Raw genomic sequence first — 26,453 nt, forward strand, 5'->3', positions numbered from 1 at the left:
CACCTACTGTATGTGCTAAGTACCTGTGTACCTAGATGATCTCATTCATTCCACACAAGTGTCTATGAAATAGGTAATAATCTTATACCCACTTTACAGATTAGGAATTGAGGACTAAGAAAAATTTACTAATTGAACAGTTCACATTGTTAATAAATGGCAGGATACATGCTACCATCTAATTTCAAAGTTTGGGCATGAAGATTTGCATTTTTTTTCTTTAAAAAGGCATGGCTACTGCCCTCTAGGAACTCAACAATTTAGGATGTGACCAACTGGTTGCGGAGGGGGAGAATAACAGATGGCATTTTTCAGTGTCTTAGATTCACTAATAGCATTGAGAGAGGGGAGACTTGTGTTATAATGCACCTGGCACAACACAAGGCAGGAAGGGCTGTTCTTTCACTCCTTTCTGGGCTTTGTTCTATATATAGATGATAGAGGTACTGACAACAACTGACTCTCAGAAACTGCTACACCAGCTGAATGCCCTGTTGGAACAGGAGTTGAGATGTCAGCCAAAGGTCTGCGGCTTGAGACTAATTGAATCTGCACACGATAATGGCCTTAGAATGACTGCAAGACTGAGGGACTTTGAAGTAAAAGATCTCCTTAGTCTAACTCAGTTCTTTGGCTTTGACACGGAGACATTTTCTCTAGCTGTGAATTTACTGGACAGATTCCTGTCTAAAATGAAGGTACGTCTAAAGCTACATTACCCTGAATATTTCGTGGTTTTGTCCAATGTGTTTTGGAGGTGGTATTGCTAGCTTTGGGCTGGTATTCATAACTTGACCTTTTTTGTTTTCAGCAAGTAGCCAAAACATTATGGTAATTCTGTGTACTACAGCACTGATGAAATCCTTCCTTTTAATTAAGAGTGATGCATCATTTATTCAACTTACCTTCTGACATTGAAAAATAGTCTAATATCAAATAATCAATTGCAGAGTCTCCCAGTAGGAGAGTTGGCTGTTGTTTTTAAAAGTCTTTTTTGATAGGTTGGGTGTTTTCATTTATTTGCTGTTGTTTCTAAATTTTAAGAAATGTGTTAGAGGCAGAATGCTAGATTGTGGGTTAAGAATTAGACTATATTTCTTTTTTTTTTTTTCCTTTCTGTTGATGCTGTCAACCATCTGGTCATAGAGTATATTTCTTGATCTCTATTCATATAGAATAAAGTTCTAATTGTTTTAGCCTTAAATTTACCCAAGTCGTGCTTATGCTTGTCATTTCCAGCCTAAGTTTGCATATAATAGAGAGAGAGTATCTTCTGAAGGAGCATTTATATATAGTTATTTCCCTGTATTGGATAAGCAGGACATCTGTGTAGCTTTCAGAGCTTAATTGTTAAAAATACATCTGACTTCTCTGTGTGCCAGTGGTCATTGGTAGATAATGAAGTAACGTGACAGTTAAAATGCAGCTCATCTTTTAGTCCTCAGTACCTAACAGAATGCATCGTATGGGAGGAACACAATGTGTATTGAATGGTTCAAGAAACTTTTTCAATAGCCTAATTAAACAACTCTTCAGACACCATGTGCAGGCACTAACTTTGACTATAAATGTTACATAGATGGATGACATACATATATCCCTTAAGTGTATTATAATCTTAGTGGCAGTAATGTTTGCACTGATAACTATTATATAGTACAAGGAATAATAAGAAAAATGATTACATTATACCTCAAAAGAGGCATAAATGTATTGCTGAAGGGGTTCTAAGAAGAGGAGAGCACAAATACTGGTAAAGGCTTCATAAAGTTTCCATTGAGTGGAACTTAAAGTGGACAGAATTTTGACTGTGACAAATTTTGTAGACATTCAGAAAATGATGAATAAATTTAAAATATTGGTAGTGAATAGAGCTTTACAGGCAGAGTAAACAGTATGTGCTATAGTATTTTAAAACATTTTACATGTGTTACTACAAAGAAAACAGCCTGGAAAAACACAACATTCTGGAAAGAAATTTTGTGCGTAAGCTGTAAGGTATTTCAGTCCTCATATAAGCCTTTGACCTAGTAGCTTATTGCTTATCATTCTGCACTGATTTAAACAAACCAAAAGAAGTAAGAATTGTTATGTGCTGAAGCCACACATTACACTGAAACTTAGTCTGTTTACTCAAAAATTGGTTCCAAGTGGGTACATATGGTTAAGAGGCTACAGTTGAGGTATCAGTGGATCTTGTTAAGGCCTTCACAGCTGAGAAATATACCTCAAAGACACATTTTCGAAGTGATAGGTTGAGTTCTAGATTATCCTTTATGTTTTTTTAACTGAAATAAGGTAAAGACATGGACTTACTGTCTTTTTAGGTACAGCCCAAGCACCTTGGGTGTGTTGGACTGAGCTGCTTCTATTTGGCTGTAAAATCAATAGAAGAGGAAAGGAATGTCCCATTGGCAACTGACTTGATCCGAATAAGCCAGTATAGGTTCACGGTTTCAGACTTGATGAGAATGGAAAAGATTGTGTTGGAGAAGGTGTGTTGGAAAGTCAAAGCTACTACTGCCTTTCAGTTTCTACAACTCTATTATTCACTCCTTCAAGAGAACTTGCCATATGAAAGGTATGTGATCTTTGTTTTTAACAAAGCAGATTTGGAAATGAGAATGATGTTGTCCGGATGTTACATAAAATCAATATCCTGGGAGAATTCCAATCAAAATAAGTAAAATGACAGCTAAGCTCCTTGAGTTTCACTTCACTCTCCAGCAGAAGTGAGAAGACTTTCAGTCAAAAGTAGCTTCTTGAAGTCTGTGAATTCTTAAGATGGACATTTCAACTTTTTTTTTTAATTACGTTTTCCATTTATAGACTAGTTAACTTATAGAACCTAGTAGGTAAGCATCTAACACAGATGTATGGAGGAAAAAGGAACTTCAGATTCAAAAATAGATTTATTAAAATGAAAAGAAAGCTTGGGAGTTGTAGCATGATACTTTTTTTTTGGCCCAGATCAGTTAAAATTCATATATGGTATCCTTAAGAAGTTAATGTTTCTGAAGGAAGGGAAATTCTTTACTTCAAATAATTCACTTTCTATAAGTGTGCATAAACTTCACTTTAAAATTGACTTATTTTTCTAAAAATTTCTTTTGACTTGATGTAAAATTATCTATATAAAATTAATTTCATTTTCTTTTTAAAGGAGGAATAGCCTTAATTTTGAAAGACTAGAAGCTCAACTTAAGGCATGCTACTGCAGGATCATATTTTCTAAAGCAAAGGTAAATATTTTATAAAGATTAAACCTATTTATATACCTACTTTTATATTCAATATTTACTTTAAAATTTATCTCTTTTAGCCATCTGTGTTGGCATTGTCTATCATTGCCTTGGAGATCCAGGCACAGAGGTGTATAGAGTTAACAGAAGGAGTAGAATGTCTTCAGAAACATTCCAAGGTATGTCCAGGTCATAGCCTAAATCCTGTTGACAGCTGTAAAAGAAACTAAACCACTTGTTCCTAAAGTACAATGAGATGTCCTGTGTTTATTTGAAACTTAAGTAGCTTATCCTCAAATTCTTTTGACGAGGAAACACACGTTAATAAGATTGCAATTATTACTATAATTAAATACTGTAGGAATTTTATTTTAAGGAATATATTTTTTTAATTTATGCACAGATCAATGGCAGAGATTTGACTTTCTGGCAAGAGCTCGTATCCAAGTGTTTAACTGAATATTCATCAAACAAGTGTTCCAAACCAAATGTTCAGAAGTTGAAATGGATTGTTTCTGGGCGTACTGCACGGCAACTGAAGCATAGTTACTACAGGATAACCCACCTTCCAACAATTCCTGAAATGGTTCCTTAATTGGTAAATTTGGTTCATAGTTTTTCTCCATGTAGAGAGACTTTTCTAATGCTATAATTTTCTTCTGCAATTCAAGAATTTAAATCTGCATTATTTTCCAAAAAAATGGAGTTGGACTAGCAGAGGGGAAAATGACTTCACTGATCTAGTCAGCTAGTATTTGAGGGCATTTACTACATTCAAGGTACTACACCCTAAGAGTCAGGACTTTTCTTAACCTTTGATATATATGTTAGCCCTTTCATTAAATTTTCAGCTTAAAAAGCAGCATCCTTAGTAACCTGAACTTTAAAAGTAGCACTAAAACTATTTTTTTTTCAATTTCACATCATTTTGCTATATGTAGACTTAGGCTTTGGCTCATTTAAATTTACACAAGCCTGAGTAAGGGGGCAGGACCACAAGTTTGAACCATACATTGAACTAATTTGAGACTGTTAGCTTATCCGCAAAATCAGTATGAACTTGGGTATTGTACTTAAAAAGTAAGTTGTGACAGGTGGTCTCTACATTGAGTGTCTAGAAACTGCCAGGATGTCTCAACTGTATAGTTTATCATAATACATCTCAACTGTATGTGTATCATTGCTCTAGTAGTTGAGCACTGGAGAGTATTTACATGCATAAGAAGATGTAAAGCCTCCTCACAAATATATGATACACATTCTTGCCATCTAAGTTTAATTCATGTTGGTGATTTCTTCCTACTCAGAACTAAATATTAACATAGAACACATCTATGTAAGACGTGATGATGAATCTTAGATATTTTAAAGGTAGTAAGTAATATTTGTGTTTGGCAGACTTCTGATAACTTGATTTTTTTGTTGTTTATTAAATAGGATTCTTACAGCAACAAAAAACTCTTCTGAAGCCTTTCTCCACAATCCTGAGCTGTGGATTCCATAATGTTATAACGGATTTAAGCTGTGAAGCCTCAAAACATCACAAGTAGATTAACATTGGTGTTCTCAGATTTGGGAAAACTGCCTAATTAACATTACCCTATGGTGGAATTACTCACATTTGAATTCACCTGTGAAGCATACAAATCAAAGCTAACAGCATAAATGTGAAATGCTAATGACAAGCCTGGTAAGGTAAACTGTGAATCTTCATTTCTAACATTGATCCAACTTTCTGTATTGGGTCAATATATTGTATTTAGGTGGTGTTAAAAATGGTAACCTACTTAATTTAAATTTAAACTTTAAATTTAAATATGAGGTTTACATCAAAACCACCACTTCACAAATGCACTTTTAAGGCATAATAAGGGTCAGTATTCTACGCAGTGAAAATGGTTTCTTGGCACCCATAATGCAAGTAATATATAATCCAGAGATGTGGACTTTATTGCTACATGGGAATCACATTTAAATTTGAGGGCATTTTATATAAAGCAAAACTACAGACCTATTAATTTCAGCATATTAAGTTACCTTTAATATTTTTCTAGAAAACAGGTGATGTTTATATCCATGATTTAAAAAGTTTTATACAAAATTTACTGCCTCAGTCTAGTCCCATCAAGAAAATTAGAAAATTAGTTTTTATTGTAGTAGTAACTCAAATTAACGCCACTCTGAAAACTTTCTGATTTAACACTCCAGAAGTTTTTACTAAGCACTGTTTTCATGAAACTGTCATTGCTTCTAATTTAGAATTTTACTGAAAGGGAGAGAATATACTTTCATTAATTGCCCCTACTGTGCCAAAAGAAAGTACTAAGAAAGGTAAGTAGGTAACTTCATAATTATAAGGTTGCTGAGGTAGTGTTCAGGATTTCATGAACCTAAGGAGATCTACTGTGTTAAAGTGTTATAAACAGTTAGTATAATGTGTAGCCTGAATCCATCCAGGATGGCTCTACCCAAATTTGACATCATGTTATGGGGAGATATGCATTGGAAAATAAACCAAAGAACCACAGTGTATCTTATACTTTTGTAAACCATGTTTTATGGATAACTTTCCAGTTTTCCCAAAAGACTGATAAATTTCAATATTTTGAATACATCAGTGTTAATTTTGAGTTGGCAGAGGTAACCTAACCAACTACTGTTATGTTTTGGTACTAAGGGATATACCTTTCAATAAAGTTACTGAAATGCATTCCTTTGCTGGGTGGTTATCTATTTGTTTCTCTTCTAATTTAATTAACTATTTTGGCACTGTGATAATAGAACCACAATAAAAAGCTGTCTTCACTCACTGTATTTAAATTTATCACAAAAGTAAGATGCATGGCAGGAGAAACAAAATATCTTATAAGATTTTGGCTATTACCTAATTGACACTTTCCTTTCTAATGGTTTTTTAAAGATAGACACAGGATGATGACAATTAAATATGCTTAATATGCATTCAAAAGTCGGTGTTTATACACTGTTGGTCGCTTTTATTATTTAGATTCATCACTACTATGGCTATCCATAATACAAATTCACCCTCAGATTCAGCCCACCTGTTGTTCTGTGCAACCCTATTATCTAATTAAACAGTATTCCAGCAGGTGGTTGTTAATCTGCTTAGATCACTTGTTAATTATTATTGGAACTGAAACAATATATGACTTTGAACTGTTGACGTTTAAACTAACAAAATATAAAGTAGACACTGTACAGAATTACTGGTGAAAGAAAAACTTTTATAAAAGAAGGTTCCTGGGCTTCCCTGGTGGCGCAGTGGTTGAGAGTCCGCCTGCCGATGCAAGGGACACGGGTTCGTGCCCCAGTCCGGGAGGATCCCACATGCTGCGGAGCAGCTGGGCCCATGAGCCATGGCCACTGAGCCTGCTTGTCCGGAGCCTGTGCTCCGCAACGGGAGAGGCCACAACAATGAGAGGCCCGCATACCACAAAAAAAACCCAAAAAACAAAAAAAACAAAAAACCCACAATGTGATACAATTCCATATTCACTAGGATAGCTAGGATCAAAAAGTCACATAACACATGTTAGCAAAGATGTGGAGAAACTGGAACTCTCATATACTGCTGGTGGGAATGTAAAATGGTGTAGCCACTTTGCAAAACAATCTAGCGGTTCCTCAAATGATTAAACAGTTTCCATAAAACTTGAAATTCCACTCCTAGGTAAGAAATGAAAATACAGATGCACACAAAAATTTGTACTTGAATGTTTATAGCAGAATTATTCACAGTAGCCAAAAGGTGGAAACTTCCCAGATGTCCATCAACTGGCAAATGGATAAATATGTGGTAGTCATAAATGGAGTATTATTTAGCCAGCCAGGAAGAATGAAGAAGCACTGACACATACTATGGATGAACTTCTAAAACATTATGCTAAGTCAAAGAAACCAGAAACAAAAGACCACACTATGATTCCAGGTACATGAAATATCCAGAACAGAGAAATCTACTCAATGGAAAGTAAATTATTGGCTGCTTCAGGGGGCTGGGTGTGGGTGGCTGGGTGGGGTGATAGTTAAAAAGTAGGGATTTGGTGGGGGTTTTTTTCTGAGGTGATGAAAATTAAAGTTGACGATGGTGATGGTTGAACTTAATGTGACTATCCTAAAAACCACTGAATTATACACTTTAAATGAGTAAAATATATGGTATGTGAATTATCTCAAAGCTATGTTTTTAAAAAGATTATATATGATTCTATTTAAATGAAGATCTTGAAAAATAAATACTGAGGCAGAGACTAAATCAGTGGACTCCAGGGTTTGAGGCTAGGAGTAGGGTGTGACTATAAAGAGAAAGCATGAAGGAGTTTTTGGGCTGACTGAACCGGTCAATTTCCTGATTTTGGAGGTGTTTACACATATCTTTACATAAGTTAAAATTCACAAAACTACAAACAAAAAAAGTTGATTTTACTGTATGTTTATTCAAAATATTAAAAAATTTTAATGTCACATAGATAAGCCAATTCAAAGAAAAAAGCCTCTTCTCCAACAACTCATTCCTAAAGTTATTGGGTAAAATGAACATCATAGGTATCTTGCCGAAGGGTGTGGTTGGGCTGCAGTGGCCCAGAGTGGGGCATTAGGATCCAAGTAGGTGAGGCGGGTTAGCTCTGCTTGGCATAGGGTTTTGGAGCCTGAGCAGAGTAAGAAAGGTATTCGCATGGGAAGATGACCTAGAATAGTGAACCAAATATATTAAGGATAATAGGGATCAAGTATCTCACTGTCGAAAGGAGCTTTATACAAAGGGAGAGAGCAAAAATGAACCCCATGGGATCAGAAATGAAAGTAAGTGTGAACTCATGGTTTTCAATATATACATAAATATATAGATGTAAATATATGCATAATAAACACACACCAACAGCAACTACTCACTAACACATAGAACCTGGCTTCTAAACACCATTCTTCACTAGAGAACCAGGGCTCCTGGGGAAAATGGCTGATTCCTGTGCTAGGGTAGGGAAAGCAATAATAAGTCTGGTATATCTTATGCCAGAGAATAAGAAATTGCTTAAATAATGATGGGGACATGTCAAAAGGGCATAGAAGCCACCTACAATGACCTTCCACTGGCCGAATCCAGAAAAGATTTTGAGGATCAAAGTAATGGGAATAATAGATTTTAACCCAATGAATAAAGTGGAAATCATGAGTATATATAGATAAATTTAAAGTTTGATGAGAAACAAGGTGGTACTTTGAAACTACATCACACAAAATACTTAACCATAAACATGAAAAGAATAGCTTTATAGTGGAGAAGACTGACAGACACCACTTCATCAGTGATCTAAGTACAGTCGTCCCTCAGTATCCACAGGGTATTGGTTCCAGCATCCCCCTCGGACACCAAAATCCAGATGCTCAATAATATGACATAGTATTTGCATATAACTTACCCACATCCATCCCACAATACTTTAAATCATCTCTAGATTACTTATAATACCTAATACAATGTAAATGCTATGTAAATAGTTGTAAACAACATAAATGCCATGTAACTAGTTGCCTGTTGCAAGGCAAATTCAAGTTTTGCATTTTTGGAAGTTTCTGGATTTTTTTTTTTTTTTTTTTACTATTTTCTATCCTTGGCTGGTTGAATCTGAGAATTTGAAACCCACACATATGGCAGGCCAACAGTAAACACTATCAGAAAAAGGACAAATTGAAATTAGTAACTTAGGATACAGAAAGAACACAGCATCACTCCTGCAACAGTCCTGTCAAAGATTCATAACCTGATTCTAATCATGAAGAGATATCAAACAAAATTCACAATGACAGAGGTGTACAAAACTAGCCTGTAATCTTCAAAATAGCCAAGGCTGTAAAAGTCAAGGTTAAAATGAAGACTTGTTCCAGTTTGAAGCAGACTAAAGACCCTGATATTAAAGGCGAGGCATGGGGAATTCCCTAGCGGTCCAGTGGTTAGGACCTAGCACATTTTCACTGACGGCGGCCCAAGTTCAATCCCTGGTCAGGGAACTAAGATCCCACAAGCCATGTGGCACAGCAAAAAAAATAAAATAAAGGCAAGGCATGATTCTGACTGGACCCTTTTGCTAGAAAGAACGTTATTGGGACAATAAGTAAACTTGAATGGAATGAAGGTCCAAGGATTAGGTGGTCATAATGTGTCAATGCTACTTTCCTGATTTTAATGATTGTGTTGTAGCTATGTAGCAGCATGTCCTTCAAAGGAAATACACACTAAGGTACTCAGAGGTGATGGGGAATCAAGTTATCAACTTACACACACACCTGAAGAGTCAGGAAGAAAACAAAATTCTGGGTACTTGTAACTTTTCAATACATTTAAGACTTTTTAAAATATTTAAAATTAGAAAGGACATAAAAAGGATGAAGTAAAACTTCAAGATAATTCTTACCTATATGTCTGGATCACTGGAGATCAAAATGATGTCACTGACTTATAACCATTGACTATAATTTGTTTTTGTCACTAACAAAGGATTCACCCAATAACCATATTCACTTCACCAATTCTCTTTTGCACTAATCTATTCTTATTGATAGGTTTTTAATTATTTTTCAATTTCTTGATTTAAAGGCATCTCTCAAGAAATAATATACTAATTCAGAAATTTTCAGTAACTCTTAAAGTTAACTTAGAATATATCTGTGGATTGTTTTTTCCTTTCTGAAAATTTTTTCCAGTAATACAATTTCCTTGTATGAACTGGTACACTTAGACAAAGGGGTACACAATTCCTATTTAGAAAAGTTTATTGAACATTATTCCTGCATCACACTTATTGAAAGAAAAACTTAATTTTCCCTGATGGCACCCTGTCATTTCACATGGTCTATACCCTACAGACTTTTGTATTAAAAATACAGGTTAAATATGAAATTAGTAAAATGCAGCATATAAAACTTCATGCTGAGCAAAAACAAGTCCAAAAAAAAGTTACCGTATATCAACAGAATAGTTCGTACAGTATTTAAGATGTTTCCTATGTAACTCATATTTGAATGCAATTTTTAGAACCATATTTAAATATATTTTGCAATCTGTTAACTGCAGACATTCACATTTTTCTTCCACCACACAATCTGTTCCTTTCATTAAGTTGGCAACATCTGCTAGGATCCACAAAATGCAGCAAGATGGCAGTTATTTCTCAAGACTTGAGAAATCTGGTCCACCTTTAGTGTAGTTTCCTGAGATTTCTGCTCCACTGAAGTCAAAACCAGGATTCTGAAAAGCATGGAAAAAAACATTATAAAACTTATAAGGAAAAATATAAGTAACCCAAAAGGAAAATGGTAAAAAGATATAAACCAGCAATTGACAAAAAAGGAAATCTAAATGGACAATAAACATGTGAAAAGATATCAAACCTCACTGTAATCACCAAAGTGGAACCTAAAACTATGAGGTACTTTTTAAACTTTCATATTTACAAATATTTAGAAGATCAATATGCATATTACAATATTGACAAGTGTATGGGCAAACATATACTTTACCATCAGTGTATAAACAGATTTTTAATAACTAGCATTTTTTGAGAGCTTATTACATGCCAGGCAGGGTTCTAAGAGCTATATATATTTTAAAATACTCAGTCCTCACAACAATCTTATGGAGTAAGTAAGTACTACCTCAGGCGTCAGTATTTTTAGAGGCATTTCATTTATTCAACAAACATCTATTGAGTTCCTACTGTTTAGAAGACACCATGAGAGGCACGTGGAATTTAAGAATGAAAAAAATAGACAAAGATCCATGTTCTGGTGGAGATTACATTCTAAGAGGAGGAGACAAAAAATAAACCCTAAATTACCTAGAGCAGGGGTCAGCAAGCTTTTCTATAAAGAGCCAGGTAGTAAACACTTTAGGTTTTGAAGGTCATGTAGTCTCTGTCATAACTACTTAATTCTGCTGTGGCTATATGAAAGACAATACACAAACAAATAAGCATAGCTGTGTTCCAGTAAAACTTTCCTTCAAAAACAGGCAGTGGGCTGGATTTGACCAGTGGCCATAGTTTGCCAACCCCATGATCCAGTGTGTTAGAAGTTCCTAAGTGCTATAGTATAGGGAAAAAAAAAAGAAGAAAAGTAGGGCAAGTAAGGAAAATGAGGAGATTAGAGTATTTAAATAGAATGATCAAAGTATGCTTCATTGAGAAATGACTTGAAAACAGTAAAGAAATTAGCTAAGCTTTGGGAGAAGACCATTGCAGTCAAAAGGCCAGGCATGTTTAATGAACAGCAAAAAGGCCAGCATGGCTAGAGCAGAATGAATGAGAGGGGCAGTAATAGGAGAGGAGGGTCAGAGACACCATGGAGGACCAGATCAAGGACCAGGGCCTTATAAAAGACTTTGTCTTCTACTTGAGTGAAAGAGTTCTGAGAAGTGATATAATCTGACATGCATTTTAAAAGGACTGCTCTACCTGCTATTTTCAGAAGACGGTAGCTTGGCAAGGGTAGAGGTAAAGAGAACAATTAAAAGGTCATTAGAGTAACCCAGGCAAGACGTTAGAGGTGGTCCAGGTGAGAGTGGTAGTAGAGTTGGTGGTGATGAGTGGTCAAATCCTGAATACATCTAGAAGGCCATGCCAGTAAGGTTTCCTGACAATTGGATAGGGTGTGAGACAGAGAGGAATGGAGGATGATTCCCCAGATTTTTTTGATCTGAACAACCAGTTTCCATCACGTGAGATGAGAAGGCCATAGGTAGGACAAATGTGGGAGGGAAATTAGGGAGTTCACATTGGACATGTTGAGTTTGACATGTCTATTAGACAGAAAAGTGAAGATGTTAAATAGGCAGCTGGATATGCAAGTCCAACATTCAGGAGAAAAGTCCAGGCCAGAGACGTACGTTTGGGAATCACCATCATATAGATGGAAATTATCCATCAAAACTTTAACAGTGGTTTGATCCAGTAATAATTCTCCCATATATCTATCTTAAAGGAGAATTTGAATATTTTCAGAGATGAAAGTACAAACTGTTTGAAATAGACACAAACAGAAAAATCTAAATCTCATCAAAGAGGAAACAGCTAAATAATAACGATACACTCAAACTAGGGAACACTCTAAAGCAGTTAAAAGTAATGAATTTTATCTGTATGTACTAGTAGGGAAAGAGACCAAAGACATTTTTTTTTTTTTTTTTGGCTGCACTGGGTCTTAGTTGCAGCACTCAGCGTCTTTGTTGCGGCATGTTTAGTTGCGGCATGCAGGCTCTTAGTTGTAGCATGAGGACGTCTTAGTTGAGGCGTGCAAATCCATATATAGAAAGGCCAGTCATTTTTCTAACCATTTAACTTAAAAAATTTCTTTGAAGAATTTTAGTAATTTTTTAAAACCACATTTGAGTTTTAATTTCAAATAATAATTATTCTATGAGTTTAAGATGTTTAACTATACATATTCATACATTCATCTGACTTACTTCTTTCTGGAATCTCTCTAATGTAAGTTTTCTCTGCATTTGGTCTTGCACCCAAGGATCAGCTGCATATCCAGATTCTAGAAGAGAAGTCCAACAATTTGCCGCATCTCTCTTTGTCTTTGTAAGAACAATACGGACCATTTTTCTATCCTCTAAACAAACAAACAAAAATCACAAAGAAATCAGAGTTAATCATTAATTTGTATTTTCAAAAATCATTAGGGAATCTTGACATACAATTGTTTTCAACACATTACTATATCTTGCAAAGCTGCAAATCTACAGCAGGGAGAAACATACTAATTTCCAAGACAAAATTAATTTTTAAAAAGATTCTAAGAAATATAATAGATTACCCTTACCCAGAGTCCACGTTCCCTCATCAGCTATTGTAGAATCAAAGAGTTTGCCCTGAAAAATAAACATATGAGTACTAAAAATAAAGAAATTCCATTAATTTTCATAAAGTTTTCATGATTTAAGACTTACCTTACTTCCCATCTAATCCACATATAATTACTTAATTTGTTTAGAGTAGGGAGATCAAATTTTATACCATTTCAACACACTGATAGGTGCTCAACCCTAAGTTCCCTCCTAACAAGTGAAACAGAACCTAGTTTACACTACAGAATATATACTACGACAAAGAACACAGGGCTCTCTACAGAAAGATCAGGGCTCCTTAATTTTTAGAAGATGAAGAAATACTACTGATCACTGATTGGCCAAATGTGAAGTTAATATCTGAAATGCTTTAACTTTACCAACTATAATAAACTAAAAGAAGAGCTCTCTTGTGGATATTAAGAAGAAATGATGTCTTTTAAAATAAACTTTTAAAAAACTAAAAACAGAACTACCATACAACCCAGCAGTCCCACTACTGGGCATATACCCGGAGAAAACTGTAATTCAAAAAGAGTCATGTACCACAGTGTTCACTGCAACTCTATTTACAATAGCCAGGACATGGAAGCAACCTAAGTGCCCATCGACGAATGGATAAAGAAGATGTGGCACATATATACAATGGAATATTACTCAGCCATAAAAAGAAACAAAATTGAGTTACTTGTAGTGAAATGGATGGATCTAGAGTCTGTCACACAGAGTGAAGTAAGGCAGAAAGAGAAAAACAAATACTGTATGCTAACACATATATATGGAATCTTAAAAAAAAAATGGTTCTCAGGAACCTAGGGGCAGGACAGGAATAAAGACACAGACATAGAGAATGGACTTGAGGACAGGGGGAGGGGGAAGGGTAAGCTGGGACGAAGTGAGAGAGTGGCATGGACATATATACACTACCAAATGTAAAATAGCTAGCTAGTGGGAAGCAGCCGCACAGCACAGGGAGATCAGCGCAGTGCTTTGTGACCACCTAGAGAGGTGGGATAAGGAAGGTGGGACGGAGCCGCAAGAGGGAGGAGATATGGGGATATAGGTATATGTGTAGCTGATTCACTTTGTTATAAAGCAGAAGCTAACACACCATTGTAAAGCAATTATACGCCATAAAGATGTTAAGAAAAATAAAATAAATAAATAAATAAAACTGGTTCAATCTCTTTGTAGGGCAATTTAGCATTAAAAAAAATTTAAAGCACATACTGTACATCTGAGGTCAGATGAGTTGTCACTGATTTTTCAGAAACTCGTTTTAAGAAAGAAGCAAAATATAAGTTTAAAAGAGAATGCATCTGCTAAAATCCATTTTGATTTGTTGTAGGAAATGAAATTAAAACGTCACATTAAAAAAAGAAAACACATTATTTTCATGTCAATACCAGTGGAAAAAATCCTACTTGTCTAAAATCCTAGAGTTAGAGTTATTGCTAAATTCCCTAAGCTACTGCAAATTAACTAAATTTACTAAAGTAAATTTGAAGTGTAATATTAAATCACCGTTCAGTAAACCGCACAAAATTGCACAGTTATTCAGAAAGGTCATCAAGATCCAAGCTGACATAAATCAACGTCTTTCACATGAATCTTCCTTTTCTCTGAGGCACTCAAAACGCTTTCATATAAAATAATAATAACTAACACGTAGTGTGAGCTTATTACATACCAGTCACTACTTACTCCAAGCTCTTCGCTCACCATGCTATGCACAAAACAATCCTGAGAAAGTTACTATAATTACCCCACTTTGTGGATGAAGGCTTAAACAATGAATGATCTCTTGCCCAAGGTTACAAAACTGGAAAAATGACAAAGCCAGGTATCTTACCAAGTAGTATCCCTTCACCATTACACAACACTGCCATCAAATACCTTGGGCATCTAATCTGAGAAAGAAATCTAACCTCAACTTAACTGAATTTAACTATACATTTTAACAAGGAAAAAATGGGTACCAGATCCAAAGGGTACTGATGAGAATAAAAGGGATATTTATTTTCTTCACAACTTCTTGACACTGCTTAACCACTCCACAAACGAGAATTTTTTAATTTCAGATGAGAAAATAAATCACCTGACATCACCTTCGAATCCTCATCCTGACATCTTTATCCTTTATTTTCATATAACTGCCTAAATATTTATTAGTTTAATTATGACTCCCTACAAGAGCATAACCTCTCTTGAGTGCGGGAACATTATCTGGCTCGAACGAGGGGGATATAGGTATATCCGCTGTCCTACTAGCACCGAGATCAGTGCCTAGAAGTATAGGTACCATAAGTATTTGTTCCTTCAACGATCTAGTTAAGCAGTTCTCGGCTGAAGACCCGCAGAGGAACAAAAGAAACAGCTTCATTTGGCTTAGAAACAAGGGAAAGTGGCGTACTCAAATTCCCACCTCAACTCAGGACTGGCCCTGAGGGTGGGGCCTCCGCAGACCAGTCTTTCCAAGGAAACTATCAACTCTAGCACTCAGAGATTTGAGGGGGCCGGGAAGAAGCTGAGCACAAGCCCCAACCTGCCGCTACCTTGAGTATCTCGCGGCCCCCCACGGCCAGCGCCACATGCCGGCTCTGCAGGCCGCACTGAATATCCTGGGCGCGAGTGCCTGGCGGCACCTGAACTTCAATGAACACCTCCTCCAAGGTCTGGTACCACTGGCCCCACGGTGTTGCGCACGGAACCACCCCACTGCGCTCCTCAAACGGGGCTGACATACTCCAGTCGCCTCCCGGCCCCGGTTGCACCGAGCGAACTGAGCGCACTCACGGAATCTCCGCGTTCGAGTCACGCCCCGGCTTCTCCGCTCGGGTCACTGCACATGCGCAGGAATGTAACCTGAAGTCTCCGCTCGTGTTCGTTTTTCCCTTTCAGGGGCCATTTAGGACGCTGGCAGGACCCAGGTTTAACGAACTGAAATCCGGAAAAGTTTACATCCAAGGAACGATGGGAGAGAGCTGGAACCAGTAAAGTCAGAATTCATTACATTGCCACCAATATGACGTCAAAAGCGACTGAAAATTCTTTGATGTGGACTGCGCTTGCGCAAATGCTGCTGGTGCGTCATTAAAATTGAGTAACGCCAGTAGGGGTTGGGCCCGTGGGGAGGGGGAGGGGGAGGGGCGAGAGGCGACAGTAATAGTCTCCTACTGGATGGTAACCTAAACAGATCACCTAATTGGACGCTGCTAGAACCGAGTACGCATGCTCTATGGATGTTCCCGTCCTGGATTGGTGTGCCCAAGACTTTGGCTTTCCGATTGGTTAAAGTTGGGTGGGTGGGGAATAAGCGGGGAGTTTTGAATTTGAAGCGAATAGGGCCTAGCAAGCCGCAGGAAGTTGCCGAGGAGCACCCTAGAAACCTTCGGTTTTGTGCATCTGGTCGTCAGCATGTCCTTTTCTAAGGCGCCCCTGAAACGATTCAATGACCCTTCTGGTGCGTACGGGGAAAGGATCTGGGGGACAGAAGATGCTCTCACGCCCTTTGCCCCTCTTGGTTCCCTTCATTAGAGGCAAATAGAAGGCGGTTTTTAGGGCTGGGATGGGGCTCACTTAATTGATTCATTTTCCTGAAACACATGCTAAGGTTTTACTACATGCCAAGCACTATTCAGAATGATAAGGTTACAACAGCGAGCGAAGCAAAATCCCTGCTCCATGAAGCTTACATTCAATTGGAGAATGCAGCCAATAAACAGTGCTGTGGAGAAACTAAAGCAGAGGGAAGGGAATAGGAATTAGGAAGCATTGATAGATTTGTTGGTCAAGTCCGAAGGCCTCACTGTTAAAAATATATATATATATTTTTTTTTTACTATTGCTTTTGATTTGAACTTGTGGATTTCTTTTGGATATCCCATTCAGGCGTAAAAGAAGGAAGATTAGTAAAGGCAGTTTATGGGTGTAAAATTATGGCAGTAGCACTTAGTGAAAACACTATAGATGAAGTAATGGGAGCTAATTTTGACAGTACCCCAGGCACCACACTAAGTCTTTACATAGATTATTCTATTTTAATTCCCCCAAATCCCTATTATTCATTATTTTATTGATAAAGAGATGGAGACTATTTGCTAAATGTTACACAATCCAAACTGTCAGAACTGGGGCTTGAAACCAGGCCTCCACGAACCCATCCTGTGCTCCTAACCACTGCTGTGCAAAAGCACAATAACCATGAAGGCTTCCATGTGGTTGGTAAGGCATTCATCATTTAGTGGCTACTAACTGTATGCAGGGACTATGCTAAGGTCTTCCCTATTAGATCTGGTTTATTCTTGCCAACAGCCAGGTGAGGCAGGTACTGATATTGTCCTCGTTTTACTGCTGAGGACACTAAGGGGTTTTGTAACTGTACTGAGCAGCCTGTAAGTGACAGAGCTTAATATCAAAGCTCATGATTTTTCCTTTATAATGTACACTTTTAACAGTCACTCATTACACCTCAATCTCTATTAGCTAAAATGCAAATGGAAAAGACCTCTGCTCACAAAGGAAGGTCAAGGGAGCAAATGGATCAGCACAAGCATATTTTTTAATTAGAAGACTCAAGAACCATATAATTTTCCAGACATTCAAAGAACCTACTCTAAGTTCTGTCAGCAGTGTGTCTTTTAGGAGATTTGTTTGTTTGCTTGCTTTATAATAGATTAAACTGCTTTTGCCAGTTACACAAAATTTCAGGCTCACAGTTTCAAAAGTAATAAGTTACCATTTATTTGATGGTGTGTGTGTGTGTGTGTGTGTGTGTGTGTGTGTGTGTGTGTGTGTGTGTGTGTGTGTGTGTGTGTGTGTGTGTGTGTGGCACTGTAGTGATTTCTCGTATTACTCCAGAAATCCTAACAACCAAAGTATGAGGTAGATACTGTTTTTTATTCCTGTTTCATGAATGAAGAATCAGTCTCAAATAGAAATAACTTTCCAGGGGTCTTAAAGCTAGACTGGAAAAGGAGAGAGTATAATGTTCTTATTCATCATCTTCTCCCTATGACTGCAAAGTACCTGGCATATAGTATTATCTATTGATTGGCAGGCAAAGCTGGGTTTGAACATCGATCTAGCTGATTACTATACAAAACTCTATTCCCAATCCCACATCACAAGTAACTTTCTGTTTTCTTTGATATACTGCCAAACTCAACCCTGAGCTAAATACTGAGGAAAGGGACATGATTGAGGCTGTCCCTAACTTCAAGCCTTTTTGTCTAAGATGGGAGATAGATAAGTATGTTATTATAACCCATTACAAAACTGCAAGAAATTCTGTATAGTAACAATATGCGTAGGCTGCTGTGGAATGGAGGTTTCTAGCTTGATTTGGGGATTTGGAGAAAACGAAGAGGCGACCTCCAGGCTGAGATCTAAAGTAAGTAAGAGCCGGATCTCAAGTCAGCTTTGCATAAGCACTCTGAAATGCCTTCGATTTGGGACTCCAGTTACATGAGGTTATACAGTATAAATTGCTGGAACATAGAAATATAGTCTAATGTAGTAGTTTGTACTTTGCATAACATGGCTTTATAAATTTTCTGGTGTATTGATATTAGACAGAGATGGATCGTCACTTTATTCCAAGCTAAATCTTGAGGGCTAGACAATTTTAGTTGCTTCATTTCTAAAATCTGCTGATAGTTACCTCAGTGAATCTCTCTTGAGTAGAGTTGATTCCAAATATTTTATTTCTTATATTCAATCCTTAATAACAAAGCTGTATTGCTTGTTCTGACACAATTTTCATCCCAGAACTGTCTTTGTTGTTTTGCTTGGTTGTCTGTGTTCCTTTGACCCAATTGAAGTAAAGGTCATTTGGGAAGATAATGATATTATTCTTCACAGAGAAGCCTAGTATCAAATGGGTGCTATTTTTACATTTGAAAATAAAGGAAGCAATTTTTTTAAATTTTATTGGAGTATAGTTGATTTACAGTGTTGTGTTAGTTTCAGGTGTACAGCATAGTGATTCAGTTATACATACACATATATTCATTCTTTTTTAGATTCTTTTCCCATATAGGTTATTACAGAATATTGAGCAGAGTTCCATGTGGTATACAGTAGGTCTTGTTGGTTATCTATTTTTATATAGATATGTATGTGTGTATATGTTAATCCCAAGCTCCTAATTTATCCCTCCTCCCCATGTTTCCCTTTTGGTAACCAGAACTTTGTTTTTGAAATCTGTGAGTCTGTTTTGTAAATAAGTTCACTTATATCATTTTTTTAAATTAGAAAAAGAAGCAATTTATTAATAGTATTTTTACATTTATATTACTCACTTTACTATGACTTTTTTTTAACTGAAGTATAACTGATTTAAAATATTGTGTTAGTTTCAGGTGTACAGCAAAGTGATTCAATTATATTTTTTTCAGATTATTTTCTATTATAGGTTATTATAAGACATTGAATATAATTCCCTGTGCTACACAGGAGATCCTTGTTGCTTATCTGTTTTATGTGTAGTAGTTTGTATGTGTTAATCCCATACACTTAATTTGCCCTCCCCACTTGCTCCCCTTTGGTATACATAAGTTTTTGTTTCCCATGTCTGTGAGTCTGTGTCTGCTTTGCATATAGATTCATTTGTATTAATTTTTAGATTCCACATATAAATATCATATAATATTTGTAAGACATGTTTTTAACTTAAGATCATAAGTCACATTAGATGAGATTTTAATATTTTATGTTTCCTCTAGGATGTGCACCATCTCCAGGTGCTTATGATGTTAAAACTTCAGAAGTATTAAAAGGACCAGTATCCTTTCAGAAGTCACAAAGGTTTAAAAAACAAAAAGGTAATTGATCCCAAAATAAAATAATGGTTATATGATCTGATAAATTTTGAAGTTAAGAAAACAGTATTTAAATTTAAAGATGCTGTAGTATTTCTAAAAATGTGAAGCTACACCTATATTTAATTTTTCTTAATTGATAGATTTACAGAAGGGTCAACTTTCATCATTACACTGTTGTATAACCAGGAAAATTAAGCAAGATGCCATAGATATGTAGTTTTCCTTTTTGGTTACTTTAACTCTCTGTTGGAGAATATTAGAAAGAATATTAGGAAAATCAGGAAAAAGATGTGTAAAAAATATTGTGCAACTAATTATTTGAAAATGTACAATCAAGAAAAGAATAACTTTATATTGCTATAAGGAATTTGGGAATTGTGTTTTGTCTGTGGTTCAAATATGTAAGCACAAACCATGACCTGTACAACTTGTTTTATAGCAGAATCTCAACAAAATCTTAATGTTGACAAAGATACTACCTTGCCTGCTTCAGCAAGAAGAGTTAAGACTTCGGGATTAAACGTAAGGAGCTCTTATATTCTAGCTGGTTTATAAACTGTAATATGAAAATATTTCTGAAAGGTACTGTATTTGACTAGAATGGGTTAAGTGTAGAAATTAAGGTTATTGGTAAATGTGTAAATTAGTAAAACATTATCATTGGAACTCTAGCAAACTTTACATACCTGCCTGTGTCATTACTAAATATATTGTGTTTAAATGTGCCCTTAGTTCAGAATTACAAAATGGTCTCCACTTCTCAGTCATTTCTATAGCTGGGTAAATTTTATAATACTTAGTAAGCCTTTAAAAATTATGCAATGCTTTGATTTGTTAGTTACCATAATTTGAGTTGTTCTGGTTTTGTTTTATTTGTTTTGGCAGAAGAGTAAATATTGGTGAAGAAAAAGGAAAAAACTTTCTAATGCCTAAAAGAGGTTTGCTACTCAGAAACTGCCAAGGAGTGGTAGGAGATTAAATTCTTAATAACTTCATGTTATAGCTTGTGCAAGAGCCTACTATTACGGTTTCCATTAGTTCATAAAGCAAGTTGTACTTCCTTAAGGAGTTGCACAACTTGGTATTTTAATGTGAAAAGATTCAGAGTTGGGAAATCAAAGCTATAAGTTAAGCTTATTCTTGTTCATTAATTTGGCGATTACCTAAGTCTCTTGTTCTATAAAAAAAGAGCTGTTGTCCAATATGGAAGTGATCAGCCACATGTGGCTACTGAGCACTTGAAAGTGAAGAATTGAATTTTTAGTATTATTTAATTTTAATTAATGGGTAGTTAAAAACTTATACTCGATTCTGTTGTTATAAAACTTAAATGTTTTTGGAATAACTTGGGTATGTGAATCTACTTTTTCATCTGTATATTTTGTGAAATCTAAATATAGATAGATATTTCTAATGAAAATTTAGCATCTGAATTGAGACGTGCTGTAAGTGTAAAATATACAGCAAATTTTGAAGACCTAGTACCAAAACTATAAAATATCTTGTTAATAATTTTATACTAATGACATGTTGAAATAATGTTTTTGATATCTTGGGTAAAGTAAAATGTATTATTAAAAATTTTACCTTTTAAATATGGCTACTAGAAAATTTGAAAATATGTACATACCTTGCATTATATTTTTATGGGCAGCACTGATACAGATACCTTTTCTTGGAAATTGATGTAAATTTCTTGACTCAAATTTCTTGGAGAAACAGTTCCAAAATTTAAAACTAAATTACAAACAAGTTTGTGTAAAACTCCTATGTAATAGGCCTTCCTTGATAGAAAATGCTATCAGGCGTGAAATTAATAAACATGAGACTGGTGGCCCTTCCCCAACTTAGAAATATATGAAACACATTTTATTCAAGGTGTTTATGACTTTTCTTCCATCTTTAGATGGAAAAGATAGATATTCTGTTTTGGGCCATTATCTCAGAAAGGCTATTGGATATAAAAAGATATGTAAAAATACATCTCATTGAGAATAAAGGCAATGAGTAGATTAGAATCAGTTTGTATTATTTCAGTTTTTCTTTATGTTTTTGCACTTGTAGTTTTTTTTCATATTTGGGATCTAAGTTTAAGTTGATTTCTCTTTTTAAGAGTCTTTTTTTTTCTGAGATAGCATACTTAAGTATTTAAAATGTATTGCTGTTTAACATTAGAAAAGAGGACCTGTTCTTTTCAGTGGACTTGTTAGCAAAAGCCTCATCTATTGGGGTAAAAATGTTCAGGCCTAAAATATTTTAAGGTTTGAAGAACCTTTTCCTTCATTTGCTAGGTAAATCACCTACAAAGTATTTTATAGAGTCAGTGAAATGTTTGGAACCCTCAATCTTTTCTGATAACTAAAAATCAAATTTGGCTATGGTATTTGTGGCACTTAAATTTGATTGTCTCTGTTCTTTGATTTTCAAATAGAAAGAATCTCAAAAGAATGAAAAAGATTTGAAGATGTTGGAAAAAGAGGTAAGCAGTACATTCAACTTACTGAAAAGTAAGTGCAATATAATGGAAAAAGAGTTACACATAGTTAAGAGACAAGGATTCTGTTGCTATTTGAGGAGTCATATAGGGAGGCATATGTACCATCCAGGCCAGTACCTACAGGGTAACCAATCCTTGGCTTGGATATCATATTTTAGAGCTTGGTTGTCAATGTGGTATGCAATTTGTTAGCATACCAAGGGACGTATTCAAGATAATCTACTTCATGAAAAACTGATAACTAAAACTCAATATGTTAGTTTATTACAACTATACGTGTATCAAATATTGACCTTTACTCATAGCATACACTCTTCCTATATAGTTATCTGTGTGTTAAGACAGTAACTAGCTAGAAAACTTGGTGAGCATGAAATCCTAGCAGGTTATTTGAATTGTGATGGAGTTGTGCTAACTTACTGCATCTCTGCACTATAGGTATATGCCTTCCTCAAGGATAAAGTGACCTACTGCCTGTACTATCCAATATAGTAGCCATTCACCGTATGTCTCTATTTAAATAAAATTAAGAATTCAGTTCTTCAGTTCCACTAGTCACATTTCACCTGCTCATTAGGCACTTGTGGTAAGTGGCTACCATACTGCACAGTGCATTTCCATCGTAGCAGAAATCTCTATTGAGCAAAGCTGACCTAAAAAAACCTGCCTACTTCCCTAAGCAGGGTGAGGCTGATCACTGCCAGCTTTGCTTTTCTGGCAGTCTTTTTTCTGTGTTTCCATTACTGAGCAACTCTTTCTAGTAGACATATTCTTTTTTTTTTAAAGAATTTTCTATTTATTTATTTATTTATATTTTTGGCCACACCACACAGCATGTGGGATCTTAGTTCCCCAACCAGGAATCAAACCTGTGCCCACTGCATTGGAAGCGTGGAGTCTTAACCACTGGACCACCAGGGAAGTCCCCTAGACATATTCTTTTGATGGACGTATTAAAATTTACTATTGATTACAGTTAAATGTTGGCTTAAGATCAAGAATATGTCAAAATAACTTTGCAAATCTCTGCCCTTGTTGCTCTGATCCTTTTTGTATTTATTTTAGTAATATTGGCTATCATTTTATTGAGGATACATGCCTATGATGTAGGAGTTAATACTTAGATATATAACAACTGAGTGTCTCCGAGTCTCTATGAGATAGCTGGTGAGTGAGTGGCAGTGCCAGGATTAGAACTGGTAATTTGTATCAGTTACTTAATCTTTTAGAATAGAAATTTTTGACAAATACAGCTCTATTTTATTTAAGCCCCACAGTATTTGTTGTTTGTTTGATTAATTTGAATTAATTATCAATATTTAAAGTAAAATATCATGCAAAACAAATTCAGATTTCTGACTTCTCTTGCAAAATTAGAAGATCTGATAGCACAGTTTCTGCATCCGTTGCCTTCTTTAGACCCCACATTTGCTCAGTCAGTCCTTGCCTGGCTCTCTTATTTATATTATCTGCTTGGTCATGTAGGCATTTGAGTTTACAGTCCTTTTTTGGAGCTTAAGTTTCTTTAACTGAAAAATGTGTGATGTAGATAATCTCAGCGTCCTTTTTTCTACTTTATCATGTGCTATCAACATTGGTTTTAAACCAATAATGTAGGCATAAAGAATCTTATGGTAGGGAATCTTAAAGCTTGTTCAGTCCCTAGCATCTAGTTCACAGCTGTATATATAAGTGGTGCTTGATATATTTTTAGTTAAAGCAATTGGCTTAGAATACTGAGATTAGTATGAATAAGGGTAGAAAATACTTTGCATGTGATTTAATGCAGCTGTGCTTTCTTGATACTTTTATACCCAGCTAATAGTCTATTTGGGTAAATGTTTTATGTGCACTAGAAAAGAATGTACATGCACTTGTTGGTTATAGTGGTCTATATATGACAATTAGTTCAAGTTGTTTAACAGTTTTCTTCAGGTCTTTATCTCTACTGATATTTTTGTCTGCTTATCCTATCAGTTACTGAGAAAGGTATTTTTAAATTTGTAGCTCTGGGGATTAGTCTATTTATCTTTTTAATTCTGTCAGTTTTTGCTTTGTATATTTTGAAGTTATGATATTACTTTGTTGTGCACAACAAATTTAAGGTTATGTCTTCCTCTTGAAATAATCTTTTACCCATAAAATTCTTTATTCCTAGTAATATTTTTTGCCTTAAAGTCTACTTTGTATGATATTAACATAGCCATACCAGCTTTCTTTTGTTTAATGTTTACATGGTAAATCTTTTCCAATCCCTTTATTGTCAATCTATGTCCTTAAAGTGCATATCTTACAAACACGTGGGATCACTTTCCTTCAGCCTGAAGAACTTCCTTTAGGAATTCCTTATGCAGTTCTACTGTTGACAGATACTCTCAGCCTTTTTTTTTTCCCCTCTGAAAACATCTGTATGTCACCTTCGTATTTTTAAAGGATATTTTCGTTAGGAATAGAATTTTTGATTGGCAGATTTTCTGCATACATTCTTAAACATTTCATTGTCTTCTGGCTTCCACATTTTCTGTTGACAAGTGTGTGTTTTTGATTTAGGTTTTGGTTTTTCCCTAGTAATTGCAGCAGGAATGATGGCTTGCTGATGCCTACCATATCCTACTCAGAAGCCCAGTGCTGCTTTCCCAGAAATGAAAAAGATATTTCGTCTTTCAAGCTATAATTTGACTTCCTATAATTAGAACTAGAGTAAAGAAGACTTTTTATAGGTAGAAATACCTTAAAAGTGAATAAACAGTTTAATTACACCTAGAAGTTTATGACAGTTCAAATCCTCTGTTCTTAAAATGCTTACAGTTTTACAAGATGTGTCATAAAATAAATATGATTGCTTAAAACAGCTAAGAATATCTAAGAGCATCATGTCACAATGAGAAGTTTGTCTAGAACTTTAATATTTTGATTATCAGTAGCATTTAGTGATTATGTTGGCAGTAGTCAGTGAATTATTCATTCATCACCTTGTTTCTGTACAGATTCGTGTTCTTGTGCAGGAACGTGGTGCTCAAGACAAGCGGATCCAGGATCTGGAAGCTGAGTTGGAGAAGATGGAAGCAAAGCTAAATGCTGCCATCAGGGAAAAAACATCTCTCTCTGCAAGTAATGCTTCACTGGAAAAACAGCTTATTGAATTAACCAGGACTAATGAGCTACTAAAATCTAAGGTATTTGAACCTCATGATAATATTTACAATTGAATAAATAATAAACATTTTTTTTTCTCATATAGCTATTTGGGAATTTTAGGCCTAGTTTAGTCATTTTCCTTCACTAAGTGTACTTTAAGTATTAAGCTGCTTCCAGTAGGAATTATTATTGCATCTTTTTTATTTTGGTGCCTGGCACATAAGAGGTTATAAACAAAAAAGTTTACCTTTTGTTTTAATGTCTGACATTTTCTCACCTTCTTCAAAGTCACCCCCAATAAATAAGGCCACTAATAAATGTTGCAGAATTTATATCTAGAAGTATCTTTAAAGATCTTTCTCTGAAATAAATGATAGCATAATAGCAAGCTTCCATCTCAAATCCTTTTGGAAATATAGTGGGAAATGAATAATTGTGTGGACTAAATGTGTTCAATAGATAAATTGTATTTATCAATATTAACATACTAATGATCTTAAAGGACTTAACATGGTCGTCTTGCTTTTTTACAGAAGTAGAAGGAAGCTGTAAATCACTGTTCAGCTTAATAAGAGTCATTTATTCAGGGCCTGTAATGTGCTGGGCTCTTTGCTTACAAAGGGAGTAAGGATGCATAAGAATTAAGCACGGGGAAGGGAGCAGATTCCTGGTCCCCACTCAGGGAGATTCTGATTTATTAGGCCTGCGATGTACCCTGTAGTCTGCGTATTTCAAAGTAGACCAAACAATGCGGATGCATTTTGTTAAGCAAACGCACTTTACAAAATTCTCTCCAAGAAGCTTGTTTTAGAGCCACACAGTGGACTTTCTAGCATATACAGATAAATGACCACTGAAGCTGATTTCAAAAGTAGACCAGAAAG

General features: G+C 35.5%; 3 protein-coding genes across 4 annotated transcripts in view; 2 read left to right on the top strand and 1 right to left on the bottom strand.

The window, feature by feature from the left end:
• Window positions 1-434: 434 nt before the first annotated feature.
• On the top strand, window positions 435-4,837 carry CCNG1 (cyclin G1; the record flags this gene model as incomplete). Its single annotated transcript, XM_079703132.1, has 6 exons — window positions 435-698; window positions 2,328-2,581; window positions 3,164-3,242; window positions 3,323-3,421; window positions 3,646-3,840; window positions 4,680-4,837. 5 exons carry the CDS (start codon window positions 435-437, stop codon window positions 3,835-3,837), a joined length of 888 nt encoding a protein of 295 aa, XP_079559258.1. The 3' UTR covers window positions 3,838-3,840; window positions 4,680-4,837.
• Window positions 4,838-10,022: 5,185 nt separating this feature from the next.
• On the bottom strand, window positions 10,023-15,893 carry NUDCD2 (NudC domain containing 2; the record flags this gene model as incomplete). 2 transcript variants are annotated; one of them, XM_079702607.1, is made up of 4 exons in its annotated part: window positions 10,023-10,509; window positions 12,724-12,875; window positions 13,086-13,134; window positions 15,666-15,893. In XM_079702607.1, 4 exons carry the CDS (start codon window positions 15,852-15,854, stop codon window positions 10,426-10,428), a joined length of 474 nt encoding a protein of 157 aa, XP_079558733.1. In that variant the 3' UTR covers window positions 10,023-10,425. The 2 variants fall into 2 exon arrangements, with proteins under 2 accessions (XP_079558733.1, XP_079558732.1); XM_079702606.1 differs by having other exon boundaries at window positions 12,724-12,800; window positions 15,666-15,854.
• A 634-nt stretch (window positions 15,894-16,527) lies between these two features.
• The window catches only part of HMMR (hyaluronan mediated motility receptor), a gene marked incomplete at both ends in the record, with an annotated part of 43,704 nt that continues 33,778 nt past the window's right edge, over window positions 16,528-26,453 (top strand). Inside the window, 5 exons of the mRNA XM_079702212.1 lie at window positions 16,528-16,573; window positions 19,836-19,934; window positions 20,374-20,456; window positions 22,366-22,413; window positions 25,419-25,607. Of these exons, the coding sequence (XP_079558338.1) occupies window positions 16,528-16,573; window positions 19,836-19,934; window positions 20,374-20,456; window positions 22,366-22,413; window positions 25,419-25,607 (465 nt within the window). The remainder of the gene's footprint in view (window positions 16,574-19,835; window positions 19,935-20,373; window positions 20,457-22,365; window positions 22,414-25,418; window positions 25,608-26,453) is intronic.

This window comes from Hyperoodon ampullatus (genome assembly GCF_949752795.1).
Source record: "Hyperoodon ampullatus genome assembly, chromosome: 4".
Taxonomy (NCBI): Eukaryota; Metazoa; Chordata; class Mammalia; order Artiodactyla; family Ziphiidae; genus Hyperoodon; species Hyperoodon ampullatus.